The 17,679-nt window shown below is 38.6% G+C and overlaps 1 protein-coding gene and 1 long non-coding RNA gene across 3 annotated transcripts in view; one reads left to right on the top strand and one right to left on the bottom strand.

Annotated features, from left to right (window-relative positions):
- Nucleotides 1-3,302: 3,302 nt before the first annotated feature.
- Nucleotides 3,303-17,679, top strand: part of LOC135977357 (uncharacterized) — a 30,743-nt gene continuing 16,366 nt past the window's right edge. The window contains exons 1-2 of the long non-coding RNA XR_010594812.1: nucleotides 3,303-3,551; nucleotides 4,329-4,443. This is a non-coding gene — a long non-coding RNA (uncharacterized LOC135977357). The remainder of the gene's footprint in view (nucleotides 3,552-4,328; nucleotides 4,444-17,679) is intronic.
- Nucleotides 6,966-16,848, bottom strand: KRT222 (keratin 222). 2 transcript variants are annotated; one of them, XM_005294112.5, is made up of 6 exons: nucleotides 16,676-16,848; nucleotides 14,557-14,685; nucleotides 13,374-13,594; nucleotides 11,860-11,936; nucleotides 10,823-10,931; nucleotides 6,966-7,749 (listed from the first exon to the last, which is right to left on the bottom strand). In XM_005294112.5, the coding sequence occupies exons 1-6, from the start codon at nucleotides 16,769-16,771 to the stop codon at nucleotides 7,536-7,538; spliced, it is 846 nt and encodes a 281-aa protein (XP_005294169.2). In that variant the 5' UTR covers nucleotides 16,772-16,848; the 3' UTR covers nucleotides 6,966-7,535. The 2 variants fall into 2 exon arrangements, with proteins under 2 accessions (XP_005294169.2, XP_008160957.2); XM_008162735.3 differs by lacking the exon at nucleotides 16,676-16,848 and adding an exon at nucleotides 15,493-15,629.

Genomic DNA, 17,679 nt, shown 5'->3' with positions numbered 1-17,679 from the left:
AGGCGCTACAGCTCTGCCAGACCGGCCTCTAGCCCTGCATTCCCACACATGGCTGTGATGCTCATAGGCGGTGTCCCTGTGCCCCACACAGGGTTAGTGCTGTGAGGCGCTACATCGGATGGGACTAGCATATGGTTATTTTGTAACCCAAGGGCGTGCCCCACTCAGCTGTGACTCTAAAAGGAGATGCCCCTGCTGAGGCAGTGCTGGACATGGTTACTATTATTAATTACCTGTATGAACTGATACAGTGTCTGAAGCTAGGTAGGGGGCTTGGTGCTGGCAGAAATAGGACCCAGCGTTTTCTCCTGGGCCTTCACCGTTTGTCTAAAGCAGATGTTGGTCACTGAAGAAATGTCACCTTTGCAAACAAATAGAAGGGCAAGGGCCCTGGCCTCACTGGTTCACAATCTGTGGCTACAATCAAGACTTGCTCAAGGACAAGGGATAAATCCATGACTTGCATTGGGCTACTAAAAGACAAAAGGAACCAACATACATATTTTATGATCAGCTGCATGCGCTTTTTAAACCAGCATTTTTACAGTATCAGAACATTTATGAGAAAAAATCTTTTTAAATGTGAAAAATACCATTTTACCCAGGTTTTGCCCTGCTGTTAGTAAAGAAGTTCATGGAGAAAAGTGCAGGTAGCAGTTAGTGTGTGAGAGGTGGGACTAACATCCATGAATCCTGGCTTTCAGTCTTGGGCTCACACCATTACACCACACTTTTCTCTCCAATCTAGCAATAACATGATTTTGAGGATATGAAAAAGCTAAAATACTGAGAAAGATGCCTTAGATATGGTCATGTGCGTCTAGGTTTTTGAAATGTTTCTCATTGGCATTTGTATACTCTGGTCCCAATTGTGTAATATTTACGTGGTTGAGCACTTAACTCACGAGAGTAGTCCCATTGGAATTAGTGGGACTACGGGTTGTGAATAAATGTAGAACAATGCAAGTAAAAATTGCATAATTGGGCTTTCTGGTATTAATCTGTAAGGCTGTTTTTGCTAATGGGCTCATTTCTACCACGCTTACTCATACTGAATAGTAGTTGATACTGCAAGCATTTCCCCCTAGTCTTGAGAGGCCTACAAGCTAAGTAATGCTCAATTTAAAATGAGAAAAGTTGGCAGAATCGGGCATAATGGCCATGGGCAGCAGCTATCACAGGCTGGAGGAGGTTGTGCCTCCCCAAACAGCCAGGTGTGGCCCCGCCCACACTCTCCCCCCTATTCCCCCGCAGGCTCCATCCTGCTTCCCACTCTGCAGCTCCCCCTGTGCCATGGCTCAGGCTGGGGCCGTGCCACCTGTCCTGGCGTTCCAGGCCTGGCGGGGCTGTGGCTCCAGCCTTGCCGCTTGTCCTCCCAGTGCTCCAGGACTGCATCCGCGCCCCAGTCCTCCTACCCTGTGCTGCCCTGGAGCTGTCATGGGATAAGAGGGAAGGTCCTCTCATGGATTGGTAACTGTTTAAAAGATAGGAAACAAAGGGTAGGAATAAATGCGCGGTTTTCAGAATGGAGAGAAGTAAATAGTGGTGTCCCCCAGGGGTCCTATTCAACACATTCATAAATGATTTGGAAAAAGATGTAAACAGGTGGCAAAATTTGCAGATGATACAAAACTACTCAAGATAGTTAAGTCCCAGGCAGACTGCGAAGAGCTACAAAAGGATCTCACAAAACTGGGTGACTGGGCAACAAAATGGCAGATAAACAACAAGGAGTCCGTTGGCATTTTAAAGACTAACAGAGGTGTCACCGGATTCCTTGTTGTTTTTGTGGGTACAGACTAACACAGCCACCCCCTGATACTTGATATAAAGGCAGATGAAATTCAGTGTTGATAAATGCAAAGTAATACACAATGAAAAACATAATCCCAACTATACATATACAGTGATGGGGTCTAAATTAGCTGTTACCATTCAAGAAAGAGATCTTGGAGTCATTGTGCATAGTTTTCTGAAAACATCCACTCAATGTGCAGCGGCAGTCAAAAAAGGAAACAGAATGTTGGGAATCATTAAGAAAGGGATAGATAATAAGACAGAAAATATTATATTGCCTCTATATAAATCCATGGTACACCCATATCTTGAATATAGCGTGCAGATGTGGTCGCCCCATCTCAAAAAAGATATATTGAAATTGGAAAAGGTTCAGAATAGGGCAACAAAAATGATAAGGGGTATGAAATGGCTGCCATATGAGGAGAAATTAATAAGATTAGGACTTTTCAGCTTTGAAAAGAGATGACTGAGGGGGAATATCATAGGGGTCTATAAAATGGCTGGTGTGGAGAAAGTAAATAAGGAAGTGTTGTTTACTCCGCATAAAACAAGAACTAGGGGTCACCAAATGAAATTAATAGGTAGCAGATTTAAAACAAAAAAAGGAAGTATTTTTTCACATAACACACAGTCAACCTGTGGAACTCTTTGCCAGAGGATGTTGTGAAGGGCAAGACTGTAACGGGGTTCAAAAAAGAACTAATAACTTCATGGAGGATAGGTCCATCAATGGCTATTAGCCAGGATGGACAGGGTTGGTGTCCCTATCCTCTGTTTGCAAGAAGCTGGGAATGGGCGACAGGGGATGAATCACTTGATTATTACCTGTTCTGTTCATTCCCTCTGGGGCACCTGGCATTGGCCACTGTCGGAAGACAGGATACTGGGCTAGATGGACCTTTGGTCTGTCCCAGTATGGCCGTTCTTATGTTCACCTACCGTCCCGGTGCTCTGGGGTTTGGGGGGCTAGCCTGGGGCAGAGGCCAGTGGCTGCAATTGCGGGGCTCTGGGCTCCGGCGGCGGGGACGGGACACGGAAGGGGTGAGGCCTCGGGCAGAAGGGGTGGAGCTGGGGGCTATCCTCCTCCAGCTGGTGGTTCACGTGCTGCCTATGGTAATGTCACGTCCTCTCCCCAGTTAGAGATAGTCATTGAAAAAAAAAATATGGGGAGAGGCAAGGAAGTAAGGAGTTGGGCTGATGGTTGGACATTCGAAGAAAAAGGTCAAGGAGTGAGGACAGCATAAGAGAAAAAAATGGGAGAAGACAAAAGAGCAGAAAATACAGTAGAGTGGAAAACTCCAAAGGATGAAGACACAGTGTAGGGACTGAAGGAGATAAGCAAGAATAGGTATTGGAGGACTTAGAGTGAGGAGAAAAAATTAGTGGAGCTTTCAAGGGACAGGGAAGAAAGCAGTCACTGGGTCATGGATAAATAAATACCGTTTTCTTCCCACATGCCCTTTATTGTAATTTAGGTCCTGTGTTTTTCCTTCTGAAAATAGGTTAACTCTGCAGCTCCTGGAAGAGGGAATGTACTTCATATATTCTTTTACCAGAAAATATCTACTTCCACAATGATGAAGGGACAGCCTGTTCCCCAAGATCCTGCATCTAGAGATGGGAGGCTGCCACTGGTCTCCATCAGAAGATCTCAGTTGTTAAAGAACCTGAGAGGTCTTAATTGAGAATGCAGGCAGGAACGAGAGGAAAAATGAAATATAACAGGAACTGCTGTTAAGTCTGTCAATGAGGTATAATGGGTATTTGAAATGTTTACTCCATCTCTTAAAGAAAGAAATAGCTTGTTGGGTCACCTGTCAGTTCTGGTGACTCGAAGACTGAATAGAGATTTGATTGGCACTGAAGATGCTTTATGTGATTAAATTGGGTATCAAAACTTGAAAACAAGGAACAATGAAAATGACTAGAACAATACAGGCCACTTCACCTTGAATGGTTCCTTGATATATGTGTTCACTGCTTATGCTAAACAAGGTGTTGCACCTTGTATTTAACTGTGACACTCTAAGGGCTTGTCTACACTGGCACTTTAAAGCGCTGCAACTTTCTCGCTTAGGGGTGTGAAAAAACACCCCCCCCGAGTGCTGCAAGTTTCAGTGCTGTAAAGTGGCAGTGTAGAAAGTGCACCAGCGCTGGGAGCTATTCCCCTCATGGAGGTGGTTTTTTTAGAGTGCTGGAAGGAGAGCTCTTTCCCAGCGCTATTCTGCAACTACACAAGCCACGTTAAAGCACTGCCGCGGCAGCACTTTAATGTTGCCAGTGAAGACATGCCCTGAATATGTTTCACAGACCTGAAGAAGGGTTCTGCATAAGCCAGAAAGCTTGCCTGTCTCACCAACAGAAGTTGGTCCAATAAAAGTTTATATGGGTAGTGAGAACAGTCGTAGTTGCATTAGATAGGATAAAAAATACAGAGAATATCATGTTTCATGGCATATGCCAAATGATGGATGGTTAAAATGAAATTTTCCTTATGGGTAAGGTTATTCCATATTTACCCATTGCAGGGATTCTAGCACCTTCTTATGATGCATCTGGTACAGACCATTGTCAGATACAAGATTCTGGATGATTGCTCTGATCTGGTATGGCAATTCCTATGTTCCTGTGCAAACTTTTCTTGTGAGTATCCATGTGCCTAAATAGTTTTTTACTGTCATATATATCAGTCTAGACTTCTGATAATTACTTATTTGCTGTTGTCTTTTAGATTGTAAACTCTTCAGTTTTCTATTCTGTATTTGTACAGTGGCTGGCACAGTGGGGCTCCAGTCCTGGTCAGGGTCACTGGCATACCCAAATACTAACAGTCAATAATAAATAAATGATGATATACCAGGCAATATACCCACCCCCCTGCCCCCCATGTGATATGAGAAGATTCATAGGAAACCTGGATCATAATATTTGTAGAGAAGATCTATAGCAAGCATGGGTTGTAATGCTAGAGCACCTGTAGTCCACTGCATTCATTTTAGGGTGTGTGTGTGCGTGTGTGCACGCGCACCCCTCCCCACCTGCACACACCTTTCAATGTAAGTGCATGTCAAAATCACATAATATGCAGTTTCAGGTTCAATTTTATTATTCTTTATAGCAGTGGTATCATTTACTTTGGTAAATTCATATCCCTGTTCAAAGTGCCTTAAAGCAGTTTTAACTTAGTTTAAATTCAAGTATTGTAAAAGATATATACTATAAACACAAAAAAGCTGCATAGTGGAATTACTAGAACAGGCTATTACATTCAGGATGCCAAGTACTCAAGTATTAACACCACCAGATCAATATTTGACTGTCAAGGTTAATGTTAATTAGTTGGCTTAGTACAGTAGATATAGAACAATGGCCTACAGTATAAATGCATTGTTTTTACATTAATACAATTTAGAAGCGGTTAACTAAATACTGGATGAAATTTGCAGTGCCAGTATCTGTTTTGCATGCCATAGGTAATAGGGCAATTGCTGACACCTGAATAAAATTTTGACATGCTAATGTGAAACATCAGAAAACAGAGATACTGAATGCATTTCAGAGATACTGAATGCTTGCAGCTCCCATGAACTTCAATTAGAGTTTGGAAGGTCAACATCTTAGATCTTCTTCATAAGTAAACAGTCAGTCTTACCTAAACATATATGTTGTTTAAACCTAGTTTCACAGTCTATTAAAGAAAATGTTTGTATTTCTGTTTTCTTGTGGAAAGAAAGCTATCTAATGTAGCTGAGGTTTGCCCATGCTGCTTTGAATTAGCATTGGAAGATACCATAAAAGGTATAATACAATCTGTGACTTAAATTGTAGTCCTTATTTGGTTAATTTAATTAAATATACAGTAAATAAGCCCAGGCATAATAATGATGTGCCATATACACCTCTACCCCGATATAATCTGACCCGATATAACACGAATTCGGATAAAACGCGGTAAAGCAGCGGGGCTGCGCGCTCCGGCAGATCAAAGCAAGTTCAATATAACGTGTTTCACCTATAACGCGGTAAGATTTTTTGGCTCCCAAGGACAGTGTTATATTGGGGTAGAGGTGTACTGTAAGACAGTAGGATAAATTACTTTTTAAAGAGGATTTTATATAAATTACTTTAATTAAACACTTATTGTAACAACTGGAAATGTATGGAAATAACTATTTTCAGAATAGTGGGATGGCTAAATTTTTAACAGCTTCAAGGAACTATTTTCTTATTGCTCAGATGATAATACAGATGTATTAGTCAGGAGGGAGAAGCAGTTCTAGAATTTTTCATTTTATATTTATATAATGCCAATACAGTAGAACCTCAGAGTGACAAACACCTCAGGAGTGGAGGTTCTTCATAACTGTGAAATGTTTGTAACTTGGAACAAAACATTATGGCTGTTCTTTCAAAAACTTACAACTGAACATTGACTTAATACAGCTTTGAAAGTTTACTTGCAGAAGAAAAATGCTGCTTTTAACCATCTTAATTTAAATGAAATAAGCATAGAAACAGGATCCTTACCTTGTCAAATCTTTTTGTTTAATTATTTTTTATTTTTTCCGTAGTTTATATTCAACTCTGCTGCCTGATTGTGTACTTTCAGTTCCAAATGAGGTGTGTAGTTGACTGGTCAGTTTGTAACTTTGAGGTTCTACTCTGTATCCATAGAGCCTGTGGATCTTTCTAGTAACACATTGGGGCTGATCCTACAAGACTTCTGAGTGTGGAACTTCCATTAAAGTCATGAAATCTCATGCATGGAGGGCGTGTGGGACTAGGCTTAATATTTTGTATTTCACATCGGGTGAAATCCTGGCCCCAGTGAAATCAGTTGCAAATCTCCTATTGACTACAAATCTCCTATTGACTACAGAGCAGTCTGGATTTCACCCTCTGTATTTCACTAGAACTCAGAGAGGTAGTTAATGGGAAACCTATAAATGTAGTATTCTCAATGGCCTATATCATACCCTCAGTTTTAAAATAGAACCCTGAATTGATTTTAATGGAGAATTCTCCTTAAAAATCAATAGCATGATATCGCTCAATATTATTTCCTTGTAAAACTGGTCTTAAGGAATATGTGCATGGATGCACAGGAGAAAACAGACTATTTTGGATGGGTTACTTTCTCAAATAAATTTAAAAAATATTAGCCATTTCCTTGTAAAGGAAAATTTATTTATAATTATTTGTAATAGTTTACATACTTTAAGAGTTTGTATGCATTTACCTTTTGTCAGTTAAAAAAATGGTTTTAGATGTATACCATCCAGTATGATACTTTTGTGTTGTAAGTGATACAAGGATACATTATGACTTTTATATTGAAGAACTACAAAAATAAAATGTTCAGTTTTCATTAACTGAAAAGAGAAAACAGATTCTTTGTTAGAAAAGTAATGTAAAGTATAAAGGTATAATTCAATACTTAAATATTTGACGAAATTCTACAAAGCAAAGCGAGGTTTGTGGAAAAAACAAATGAGAAAATTAATAAAGAGTAAAAAATTAATAGGAGTTAGATTTCTTGAAATATAACACCTTACCCTGCTCTCTTTCATTTAAGAGAATCTGACATTATTCATATATTTATTAAAGCAAATACTTAGTAACATTTCATAGTTGTGACCAGATGAGGGGAAGCCATGTGGTCCATCTAGATCTGTCTTAACGTTATTTATTTTCAAAGCCCATCATAAATGACCCTTGAGTTAGTTTGCTGCAGGTTAAGGTTTGATAGATGGAATACTGCAAGACCTTCTCATTACCAGCCTGACTTCAATGTCAGGTAGGTTATTTTGTTTAGTCTGTAAACATCCGTCATCTGTTGCTGCTAGGTGGAGATCAAAGCGCAAAGAAACAGACTTTTTCCTTAAATGAGGATTGTCCTTAAAGAAAGATCCTTCCCATTCTTTAATAACTTCATCCACTTTTTCTGTCCTGAAACAATAAATGAAATGTAAATGTGATCCTGAAGGCACAGTAATACACATCTTCAAAGTATGCTTTTAAAATGCGATGAAAAATTACGTAATGGGATAGGGAGATAATTTTAGTAAATGCAAAGATTTCAGAGTTCTTTTTTCACAGCTACATTCTCAAGAAATATGGACTAAAGAGTTAGACCTCATTATATATCTACTTATTGTAGAAAAATAGAAATGGGTCAAAACCATGAGTCCAAACATCCCCAGGGTATTAGTGGGAAGGTTATTTGAAATCCAACCCCAGATCTGAGTTTTGCAGTTATCTCTGTATCTGTAATGGGCAGAACCAAGTCCCTGGATCTGAATGCATTCAAAATAAGGAGGGTTAGAAATCCAGATGCAGACTTCAGAACTTGAGCCTACTTTTAGCGTAAAGATAGAATTAAGTACATAGTAGCTAAGAACCTGATTCTAAAGCCTTCACTCACATGAGTAAACTTTACTTAAGCAAGTAGTCCCATTTAAGTCCATCAGACAGTTGGCATGAGTATGGATTACTTACATAAATAAGGATTTCAGGATCAGGCCCTAATGATTGCAATGAGTAATTGTAATTAAATATTAGTGACACAGTTGGCCCAGTTTTCATTAAATATTAATGAAAAAAAGAAAGTGCAAAAACAACAACGATGGTGTCCTATATTAGTAAAGCAAGTTAAGGTAAATAATACTTAATAATTGCTTTAATTAACAACACGGAGACTTGGCAAATTTTACCCACGAAAGCTTATGCCCAAATAAATTTGTTAGTCTTTAAGGTGCCACTGGACTGCTTGTTTCTATTTCAATGTTACCTGATATGTCAGGGGGATCTGATGTGGAGGCTGCATCATGGGAATGCTCTCTGGTTTAAGCACAGTTTGATGTTGCCGCTAATCATATCTCTCAAGTTCTTCAGTATTCTTGGAGAACACCCTAGCATATCGTAAGAACAGTTCGGATCCTTTTATTGCCTTCTACAGGTGCTTCTGTCAAGTCAGCCCCAGGCTGTACTACTGACTGGATTGCTTCACAGCTCTTGACCTCTGTCCCATGAGAGGCTTTGAGATGCTAGCTACATTGGACACTGTCCCCGTGGTCTGATTTTTCACTAGCTGTCATTCCTGGCCAGTCCTCATTTGGTCCAGCTTGCAACACATTTCTGCCAAACAGCAATTCTAAATGGATGTTTGTAGCTTTCAACACTCCTACAGGTTCACTGCAACAGTTCTTTATTCTTAAAGGTATTATTGAATGATGACCTGGCTGCACCACAACTTTATTCTGAACCACCACAGAAAGCCATTCATTTCTGTCACCTTCTGTAGTAATGATAGAGTCACCTCTAAGGCCCCAAAAGTTGCCCCTCGGGATCCACACTTCCTCCTACCCACATCCAACAGAGGTATCTGAATATTGTATGGGGGCAAATTTGTTTTATTAACACCCCAGGAGTTCTTGTGATGCTCTTGGATGAAATCCACTCCCAATACTACAGCATTAGAAATATTGGTCACCTCAACAAAAGCCCATTTAGTGTGCAAAAACCCTGACTTCAGTAGGAGCTGGATTTCTCCCATTATGTGCAGTGGTTGATGATCAATACTTATCAGTTTACCTCCTACATAAACTTTTTTTTCCTTTCAGCACTGTGTGTTCTCCATAAATCAGACTTAATTCAGGTCATGAGTCCAACAGCATTGTGGTTTTCCAGCTGTTGATGTCTCTAGACACATAGTAACAGGTATCTGTCCGGCTCTTCAAATGGCCCATGCTAATAGTTGCCGAGGGTGACCCTACTGCCTCAACAATTTTTAGATTCTCCGGTATGGGTTCTTGTGCTGGGGCAATTCTGACTCCAGTAGCCTTTTCCTTCACTTTGCCTGCAAATGTCATCTGGTCTGCTGTCTCATGTAACCCATGAGACACCTGAGAATAGCTTGCACCCATGCCTTCTCCAGCATTTTAGCCATCTCACTAGCAATTATTTAGTGAAGTGCTGCATCTGGCATAAAGAAGTCACCACGAGTCTGGGCATTAACAGCTGATACTTTTAAGGAAACTCAATTTCTGCTTCCACATTTGTAACTCTATATATAATCTGGTCCATAGCATTATCTAGTATGTTATCTTCCTTCCCCAGCAGTTTATGAAGTTCCCCTATTAAACTGTTTATAAACTATCTTTTCACACAGGATTCTCTCATGGCTTGCCACTGGGCATAGGCCCCTCACTGCATTGCCTGTTCCAGATTTGGCGCAGCACATTCTGCTTCACTCAAGTCATCTTCTGGACAGGGTGGTGCAGGGAAAGCCCTGTTGAACAATCTCCTCAATCCCCACAAATAACTATGCAGGAATTCCACCTTCCTGACGCCTCCTGGCTTATCATTCCTTCTGGTACTTCAAAAGAGCCAATTCCCCCCCCGCCACCTCCCAGCAGTGTATAAATGTTTGTGTTACTTTTTGTACGATCTATGATTTGCACTAGGAAGGTGCTAGCAAAAGGCTTTGGCATCACCATCCAGAAACACTTCTAAGTACTGTACTTCTTTCTCATCAATCCACTCATTTACAGAGAGCAATAGCTCAAAGTCTGTAAAATACTCACAGATTCCAGTCTCACCTGCATGACCAATACATTTATTCTCAGGCCACAGTGCTTTTGCCATCTTGAAGCTACTGCCACCAGTTGTAATACTCGCTTATAGAAATCAAAGGATTTATTGAGACACTGCAGGCAACAACTCCAGTACACACAGGCAGAACTAAAAACTTCCCCTCCCCTTTCTCCTCCCTTGTTCAGATCCAAGAGCATACTATCAAAACAAGGCAACAACTTAGCACTAAAATAATGATACAGCACCACTTATTAGTGGAGGTGCTGTCTACACTGATCTTATAGTTGCATCCTTGCTAACTGGAAATGGTATACAAGAAGGATGCTACCGGGAAAACAGAGTGTAGATCAGAGAGGTTTAATTTAAATGTATAGAACACATATATATATATATAATTATTATTTTGCTAAATTTATGTTTGTCTTACTGTATAGTGCCATGAGCTTCAGCACTTTCCTTCACAATGTTTCCATTTAAGATTGCTTGCTTTGTCAATTTTTCCACCTTTTCATCCTCATGCTTCTTTATGGCACCAGCTGTAAAGGAAAATGCAAATATACTAGATATTTCTTCAGAGCCCTCCTAGGGAGCCTTCACTCCTTGTACAACCATCAGGAAAAGATCTCTTTATAATGTTCAAGAGACTAGTAGGAGGCAATCCTGGCTAGTATGCCAGCTTGTGTACCATCTCCTTAAGGGACTGTAGTCTGTCACTTAGCTCAGTTACCAGATACGCCCCCTATCTGGAATATATGTTGTGATCAGCAGTATGTGCTAGCTTTGGGCACACACTACCCCCTTTCAGAAGAAAATATGTGTGTTTCTCTGCATGCCCTCCTAACTCACCCAGCTGAATTCAGCCCTGGCAAACAAAGTTCCAGTGGAGGATGATACACCAGGTCATGTCTCTGGCCATCTTCTCCATTCTGGCCTGAGCAGAATTAGCTCTAAATTGTTTATTTTGGCATTATCTGTGACTAAATTAGGCATTTAATTGTTTTTTAAAGATACTGTGGACTAGAATATGTGACAATAGATCTGAGATAAGAGAAATCAGAAATAGTTCTTTCCTAGTTATGCATTAATCAAATACACAATCAGCTATGCATCTGAAGAAGTGGATTTTTTACCCACGAAAGCTTATGCCCAAATAAATCTGATAGTCTTTAAGGTGCCACCAGACTCCTTGTAGAATCAGCTTTGTTTTTTTAATAATTTACTGTAAGAAATCTGATGCACAGCATACATCAATATACTTTAATTCAGTAAAGTTTTAACTCCTGGAATTTGGGGTACAAGTTTTACTCTCCTTTGGGTTTATCCATGGGAAGGAAGCATGCGGTCCATCACAACACTAATAGCTTTTTGTAGCTCCTGTTTAGGAAATTCAGCTGGGCAACATTAAGAACTGAGAAACTATTGTGGTTTTATTTTAGGAATGTTCCCTTATCTTAAAAAACTCACTTGAAGGTGGGATAAAAGCTATCTTGCTGGTGGTAGGTTTTCTGTCATCTTTTCTATCATGTGTAGAAAAATGAAACCTGAAAAAATGAAAATATTACAAAAATGTAATAATGTTATTTTAATAAAAAACTTGAATGATGAGCAACTGAGGGGAAAATATGTAGAAATAATGACAATGGGATTCATATATAGATTTATTGTAGTCACACTTTATTTTGATTGTAGGACTAAAGAATGTTGAAAATTTGTATTTGTTGAAAGGTTTTCAGTAATTTTGAATTATGCCAGAAAGACCTTTTCTTAATATTTTTCTTTTGTTTTATTCATAATGAGCTATGTATATTTTTACATAATTATAAAATAGCAATATATTGAAAAAATGCCAAATAAGTTCCCTCACTTGGGGCTCTAATGTGCAAACGTTTTTGCCTGTGAGGTTCTGGGAGTGAAACCCTCTAGCTTCTTCTGCATGGGGCTGAGGAGGCAAAATTCCCGCCCACCCAAAAGTATTCCTAAGAAATACTTTCACTTGCAAAAATAGTGGAGTTTCATGTCGCCTATTGAGGTTATCCCTATTTAAGGGAGAATGGGACCCTTATTCTTTAACATGTGAACCCTATCAATATTTCAATATTTAATATAATTTATGTTAACAGATACTCAGATGTGCAAAACCCAAATCCTGCCTTTGATTTGCACTATACCTGAGATTTTCCAGATGAAATTTATGAAATTTATCTTCATGGAATTCACATATTCAAAGCATGGGAAGGCTTAATGTATGAGCAGTACAGCGTATGTGGGAAAACGAGGAACTGTTTAAACTAGTAGCTTTGGAATTATAATTATTTAACTTTTCTCTCTTTCAAGTTTTCTCTCTTTAAAACTTTAAAGCTAAATCTGTGTTGAATTATTACAGCAAAATTTTTTTTACAGGTTTTGATCAATATATTTTACTCCAGTTTGATGGTGGTGTAACTCAATTGAAATCAAAGTGCTGTAACACTGTGGTGAATCAGGTCCATTATGTATAATTAGGTAAAACTGTATTGAAGCAAACATATGATAATACACGTGACTTTACACACACACACACGCTGTACTATCCTTTTTTCTTTTCAGTGAGGGTTGGTGAGTCCTAAACATTTCCTACTGTAGGGGCCAAACTGCCTTTAAATATTGGTTAAATAATGAATTTTACTTTAAAAACAAACCCATAATTTTTCTAAACAAAAACATGGAAAATCAGAAAAAATAAGCACTGCAGACTTTGTAAGATAAGATATTTTAATGGCATGAAAATTGTTCATGCCATCATTTAACATATTAATTTTAGATTTTAAATATGCCTGTATAGAACCTTGCACAGGTCAAAATGAAATATCCTTTTGTGAAGGATTTACTATTATATTTAATGGCGGCATTCATGTGATTGCAACTCTGAAAAGTATTGCAAACAGAAGTTCTAAAAGATAATATAAAAGCAAATACACTTTCTCCAGTCTGTAAAATACCTGTTTTCCTCTTCCTCCAGCAAACTGCGATAAGTTGCTATCTCCTGCTCCAACCTCATCTTAGTGTTCAGTAGTATTTCATGCTTTTGAAGCTGTTTCTCAATACCTCTCCTCACTTGCTGTAGCTCCTTCTCTAAACCTTTAATCTCAGCTTTTAAATTCTGCAGTTGCATCTGGTAATGCTGCTCTGAGGCATGCAGACAACTTTCCAAACCTCTTTCCTGGCAAATAAATTCAAAATTAAAGGTCCCAAAAGTAGTTCTAAAAGTTCAGTTCCACATAGTGTTTACTAACAATTCAGACAACATATTTTTAAATTTACTTTTCAATTTATTTGCTAAATAATCTTTAGGAACTGTAATATAATCCAGCTTTATATAACACCTGTTGTCAGTAGTGGATCTCTCTGAAATAGTGTTAAAAACAGTGTAATTCCTAGGCCTTGTCATCACCAGTGAATTTTAGGAAAAATTCCCATCAGTGCTACCACCACTTTATCTACACCAGTGGGAGTGCTGGTGTACAAAAGTCTCTTTTGGTGTGACACTGGAAGCTGCCAGAAACTAATCTACACTAGATCTCCCACCAGAGCAGATGAACTGGTGATAGCAGTGGGAGAAGGATTGTTTTCTAAAGTTCCCTAATGTAGTCAGTCAGAGCAGTAGGATAGATGGACAGAATTGTTTTCAGCACCACTATAGACCTAAAGCTGTGATTCAGCAAAACATTTACCTATATGCTTAACTTAAAGTATATGATTAATTGTTTTGCTGACTCAGAGCCCTAGTTCCAAAGAATTAAAATAAACATGATTTGAATGAATCAGTCAGGCAGGATATTTATTAGGAAATTGATATGGGGATACTGTGGAAGAATTCTTGAAATCCTGATTGGCAGGAGTAAAAAAGTAAACGTAATATGCAGAATTATAGATTCTGAATCAAAATATGTCATATTCTTAAGCATTGATAACTGACTGGGAGATTTTCTGGCAATTAATGACCAAGAAGAAGAGAGAAAGGCCCAAGGCAAAGCCACTATGCATTTCTGTTCTTCCTGTGTTTCCATCATCTGTTGGATGTCATTGATGTGCATATTTAACTGCGGAATATTGCGTGTCAGAAGAAGAAATGGGGTTTTTTTTTTCAGGAAGTTGATAATATCAGTTTTTGACCATGCTTACCACAGCCTGGAGAGATTCAATTTCAATTTGCATATGATGCCATTGTCGCCTGGCTTCACTGAGCTCTGCTCTGGCTGCCTTTAAAGCTTCTTCATCTTTGTCCATTCTTTCATTTGTAGCTTCTTCTAGCTACAGAAAATATAAACAAGATAACAGTATCACAAATAAAAAATATTTTAAAAGAATGAACATAAAATAAATTTAGTTTTGAAAAAAACCTTATCTACTTCTCTTAAAACAGGTTTTTTTTTGTGTGGCAACTGAATATATTTGTTCAAGGTTGTAATGAAAAGCTAAACTGTCATTATCAGAATATTGTAAACTCTGAGGAACCTCTTGTATTGCAACCTCTACTGGGAAATACTTTGCTGCATCTTTAGTAACTGCTGCACCTCTACGAAAGAGGCTTAAGAAAACAGAATACTTTTTGTCTCTACTATCTTAACATAAATATTCATAGAAACAGACACAACTTGGACATATTCTGTACAAAATCTCAGTTGATTAACAATATCGGGACCAGATATTCATTGAAATATTTTATTAATAATTTTGAGACTTGTATTATCTTCGGTGCAGAAAAGTATAGAATAGGGATGGTCAGGCTAACCTATTAGAGAACCTAAACCAGATGTTTAGAACACTCTTCTCCTGCACTTTATAACACTCTTGGATGTAATGCTGACCCAGTATTGGCTTACCAACTGTATTATGACCAAATCCAGCCCTGTGTAAAATAGGCCTAGCTTCACTGAAGGCAGTGAAGTTGCAATTCTTATTTCAGGTCTTATTCCACTATTAGATATGTTACATAAATTAGATTGAGAAGCAAATTGACAGTAGCTGTAGTTATGGGGTATACTACATGACTTTAAAATGGTCATGTCAGGTCAGTTTCTTCCATGCACTCTAGTAGGAATAATGCTCAGTACTTACGTAGTGTTTATTACGATAATGATAATTAGGGTTCCTTTCACATTTCTGTGTTTTGCCTGCAAGCATTGGTGACATCACAAGCACCTGAAGCAGAACATTTTCCTTCGCGTACTTTACTGCTTTACCATAGGTTCTTGTTATGACATCAGCTCTTACTGAGGAGAAAAATTCTTGAATTCAGGTCTTGGCAGGAGAGTAAAAGAAGAACTAATATTTTGTCTTTAAAATGTTAATGTGTTTTTAATGTTATCTATCCACCATTACGGTAACAAAAACCATGTAATTCACACTTCGCGCTGAATTCTGTTCTCTACCTGCCATTTTGTGTCTTAAGTACTGCAACACATCTGAGGCCAGATTTCTCAGTACGCTTTGGCTGCTTTGCGCTGCCCTGGTGCAAAAAAAATGTAAAGTTGGCTTAATAAGATAGTTAAACTGTGTTTATGGCTGCTTTGCGTCTTCAGAGTGGCGCAAAGCAGTCAGAGTGTACTGGGGAATCAGGCCTATGGTGAGTAAATCTCTCAGTATTCAGAATTTCTTCAATATTAAAGTACAACAGGGTGATATAAGACCCAAATTTCAGCGTGGATTTCTTGGCATTTGATGGTTGTAGCCAGATTTGGCACATTATTGTAACATGGTTGTTCTGAAGAGATGAGTTGTGTGTGAATTTATAATAGGGTATTTATAACCTTTAAAAAATGACACAGTAATATAAACATTGCAGACAAGTATGGCATAGTTTTATGAAAACAATAGAAAATCTGTCCCGAGAAGGTAAAGTTTTCCATAACATATGTGCTCAAAATTGTAAATCCTCTTAATAAATGGCTTCTTTACGTCATCTCTACATGATACTCAAGATGTTTTCCTCCTGAGGGATAACTCTAAATGAGGCTAGAGGGTACCATGTTATTGTATATGTCATCATGTTTTTTTAGTCACAACAATATAACTGTCTTTTATGTACAGACAAACATCCAGATTAATTACAGAGCATTCCTTTAGAATGAGTTTCATAACCTAAACATAACATATTTTTTTTAGCTTCTAGGTCTAGTCATACTGCAGTAAATTCCAAATCCCTTATCCAGTAATATGCTGCATTGAAAAGGAAATACTGTACCTCAAAGAGGCTGAGGCTGAATTTGGTAGACATAGATTGTCTCCTTATTCTCATTACCTGGGTTCTTGTTGAGAGGACGGTCTCTATCTGATTTCTGGTGATGAGCATTTCATAGTTTGCCCTGATCTCATTGAGGAGCAGGGACAGTTCCATTCTGCTCCCATCCTCCACCTTGACTAACGGAACCTTATTGATAGGATGAGCCAGCTGCTGCAGAGCCTACACTGCCTGCAGTGAAAGAAGAGAGAGGGAGAGAAAATACAGCAGAATTTTAAAGATGCAGAGCTCCTTTTTGTAGGAGCATTGAAAAATCATCTGCTTTTAATCGGTTTTGAAGATCATGTTTAAAAATACAAATATCTCTCAATTCTGCAGTGATTGAAAAGGTAAGACCCAGATAATGTGATGAAATGAACACAAGTAGTATCTTCATGTGTTTATTACATTGTAAAGCCAGCCCCTTACCCAAGAAACTAGAGTCTGAAAGATATAATATTGATAATAAGGGCAAAATTATAGCTGTCCAGTATGAATTTGAAAGACCAGAGAGGGGGCACAGTACACTTTCCTGGCAATACACTCTTGCATGTGGCAATCATAATTTGGTTGGCTGTACTCCTGGAATGCAAAGGAGGGAAGGAAGCCAGCATTAACAACAGTCAGAAAGTCTAGTGTTCTACTGGGTGACTGGGCAACTAAATGGCAGATGAAATTCAATGCTGATAAATGCAAAGTAATGCACATTGGAAAACATAATCCCAAGTAGACATACAAAATTATGTGGCCTAAATTAGCTGTTACTACTCAAGAGAGAGATTTTTGAGTCATTGTGGATAGTTCTCTGAAACCATCCGCGCAATGTGCAGCGTCAGTCAAAAAAGCGAACAGAATGTTAGGAACCGTTAGAAAAGGGATAGATAATAAGATAGTAAAGATCAGAATGCTGTTATATAAATCCGTGGTACACCCACACCATGCAGTTCTGTTCGCCCCATTTTAGAAAAGATATATTAAGGTGTAGAGGCATGTAACAGCCTCCATATGAGGAGAGATTAAAAAGA

The sequence above is a fragment of the Chrysemys picta genome, chromosome 24, assembly GCF_011386835.1.
Source record: "Chrysemys picta bellii isolate R12L10 chromosome 24, ASM1138683v2, whole genome shotgun sequence".
Classification (NCBI taxonomy): Eukaryota; Metazoa; Chordata; order Testudines; family Emydidae; genus Chrysemys; species Chrysemys picta.
This window is presented reverse-complemented; position numbering and strand designations above follow the sequence as displayed.